At 43.7% G+C, this 2489-nt stretch overlaps 1 protein-coding gene across 1 annotated transcript in view; it reads right to left on the reverse strand.

Moving 5' to 3' along the window:
• Window positions 1–209: 209 nt before the first annotated feature.
• ZRANB2 (zinc finger, RAN-binding domain containing 2) overlaps window positions 210–2489 on the reverse strand; it is a gene marked incomplete at its 5' end in the record, with an annotated part of 8824 nt that continues 6544 nt past the window's right edge. Inside the window, 2 exons of the mRNA XM_008943455.1 lie at window positions 210–515; window positions 1110–1274. Coding sequence (XP_008941703.1) covers window positions 452–515; window positions 1110–1274 — 229 coding nt within the window. The remainder of the gene's footprint in view (window positions 516–1109; window positions 1275–2489) is intronic.

A 2489-nucleotide genomic window follows, 5' to 3' on the forward strand; every position in this document is an offset into this window, starting at 1 on the left:
GTGTGGTCCCACAGGAGCCGCGGCAAACCGGCCCCGGGCTCAGCTGCAGAAAGCTCCCGGGTTCCTCCTACGTTCCTCAGACACCTCTGTGCCACTGCCACGCCAAGAGCAGAGCTGCCCTGGGACAGGTCCAACCTGCTCAGGCACCCAAGAGCCAGGAATCGAGGAACTCGAGTCTTGAAAGAGAATAAACCCCCTCCCCTTACTCAAATCGCAAAACTTCCCACCTCCTCTGGGGAGTTTATGGCTTAAAATGCTACCTCAGGTTTCACTTCATGAATGAACAAAGCTGCAGTTTTCCAGAAAGCAAGGACAGACATGCACCTCTACTAGCAGATTTAGCACTTCTGACCAAGTAAGACACCAACTTCTTAAAAAGGTCTCATGCACTGACTGGATTTGCTGTTGGTTGGTTGGTTGGTTGGTTTGTTTAAATGTGAGCTTTAATAGGTTATTTCTTTTTAGAACTTGTACGGGAACCAGAATGGGAAGATCCAGATGAAGATCTGCGGCGTCTGGAAGACATAAATGGAGAAAGCATGCAAAGAAATAAGTTCTAATTAATTTTAGCATCCACTTCTGAGTAGTCTGTATCCTACAATAACTGGAAGCCAAGTATATCTGACAGGGGCCTCACAAGAATACACATATAACTTTAAACCACTTTAAGGTCGTCAGTGTGAATTTAATACTACGAGTGTAAGTTCAATACTGGAAGCAGAATACAATTTCTAAATGCAAGAGTTACTTAGCAAAATCAATCAATAAGGTACATGTTAACATCTCCACACATTAAGTGAACGGTGAGCTGGGCCTGCCTGTGGAATGTGCTCCCAGCAGGAGGAAGTTTCACTGGGAAAAACCAAACCAAAAGGAACTAGAGAGGTTTTAATAGCACCCAAGAGTAGGGGGGGGGAAAAAAAAAAAAATGAGAAAACTACTTCTCATCTCAGAATAACTGATCAGACTCAATTCTTTCCCAGAGAACCTCAGTCCTTCAGAATAAAAAAAAAAAATAAAATAATAATAATAATAAAAAAACAAAACCAAAACCAAAACCAAAAGCACACATTTCAATACACCCATTCTTATTCTACATAAACCCAAACCTTTCGGGTGACCGTGATCTCGATCGTCTTTTTTTGCGATCACCAGAGGAGGAAGATCTAGAACGACTTCTCTTCTTGCTCCTCTCGGGGGACGAGGACGAACGAGAGCTCGAGTAAGATCTTTTCCTTGGGGTGGAAGAACCCCTGTAGGACCTGGAGCTGGATCTTTATTGATTAAGAAATAAATCGGATTTAATTCTGGTATAAGGTAGAAAGGGCAAAGAAAGAACAAAAAGAGACAGTTTTCAAGCACGCTGGCTGCTCTAGTGACACCAGGCTCTTGGCAAAGCCATCAGGGGACACTTTTATACTTACTCCTCAGTTAGCTGCCCATAAAGGCTCCTACTGCCATGGGAGCTTGCTTAATACATTCTCCTAAAGGCTCTTTCTTGATACAGAGACCACCACGGGCTGGGAAACCTCTTTCCAGCATTCCCCAGAACGATGTATTTTGACAGAGAAACAGCAGGAGACTGGGACAGGCAGTGGCCCCTGCCAGGACCTTCCTCAGCACTTAAATTCACAGAACAAAATGGCTCAAAAGCCACGGATTCAACAACCACTTCACTTCATATTAACAGTGCTTTGTAAAGTTCATCTTACTAGAAGAATAGAAACTCTCAGAAGGTGTATTTACAAATCTCAAAATTGGCATACAGAGCAAGACCTTCCACAAGGAAAATAATCTAAAAAAAACCTCTTAGGATACAGTTATTTTGGCATTAAAAAAAAGAGGAAAATGAACAAGCTCCACTTACAAGCACTCAAAAATCACTTTGGTTATATATATAAAAAAAAAATAATAAAAACCCACTTGGGGAATAGGTAAGAGCTTGAAATTTCTAAACTGCAATTCCAAAATGATATAAAAACACCTAACAGGTTTGGTTTTTTTTTAAAAAAAATAAGCTGGATAAAATGCTTAGAGAAACCCAACAGCACAGTGGCAGAAGGAAATGAAATGCCCAGCTCAGCTGTGGCACCACGGGCACCTTTGTCTCTCCTACAGGCAGAGATCTCAGCTGGCACTGACTCTGGTGAGACAATCCACAGCGTGCTGCTGCCACCAAAGGGCCAAGGCACCACTTCCAATTGCTCTTCCCAGCTCAACCTCCCCAATTTAGAGAATTCGGGCTCTCTGCATGTGCAGAGGTGGTGGGACCATGGAGGAGGGGAGTGCTGCCAACAGGACACCTTGAGGCACTCCTGTGCTTTCAGGACTCTCCCCTGCACAGGTCAGTCGCTGCCACACAGAGCTTGGCAGCTGCCTCAAACTCCTCACTTACTCCCTGTGTGATTTACTACTGCCATTTTTATACATCCCCCCCATTTGTAAGGATAAGGGCAGCACTACCTAGGGGAAGTTATGATCAGTAAGTT

Source organism: Merops nubicus, unplaced genomic scaffold (assembly GCF_000691845.1).
Source record: "Merops nubicus isolate BGI_N331 unplaced genomic scaffold, ASM69184v1 scaffold37920, whole genome shotgun sequence".
In the NCBI taxonomy this organism is placed as follows: Eukaryota; Metazoa; Chordata; class Aves; order Coraciiformes; family Meropidae; genus Merops; species Merops nubicus.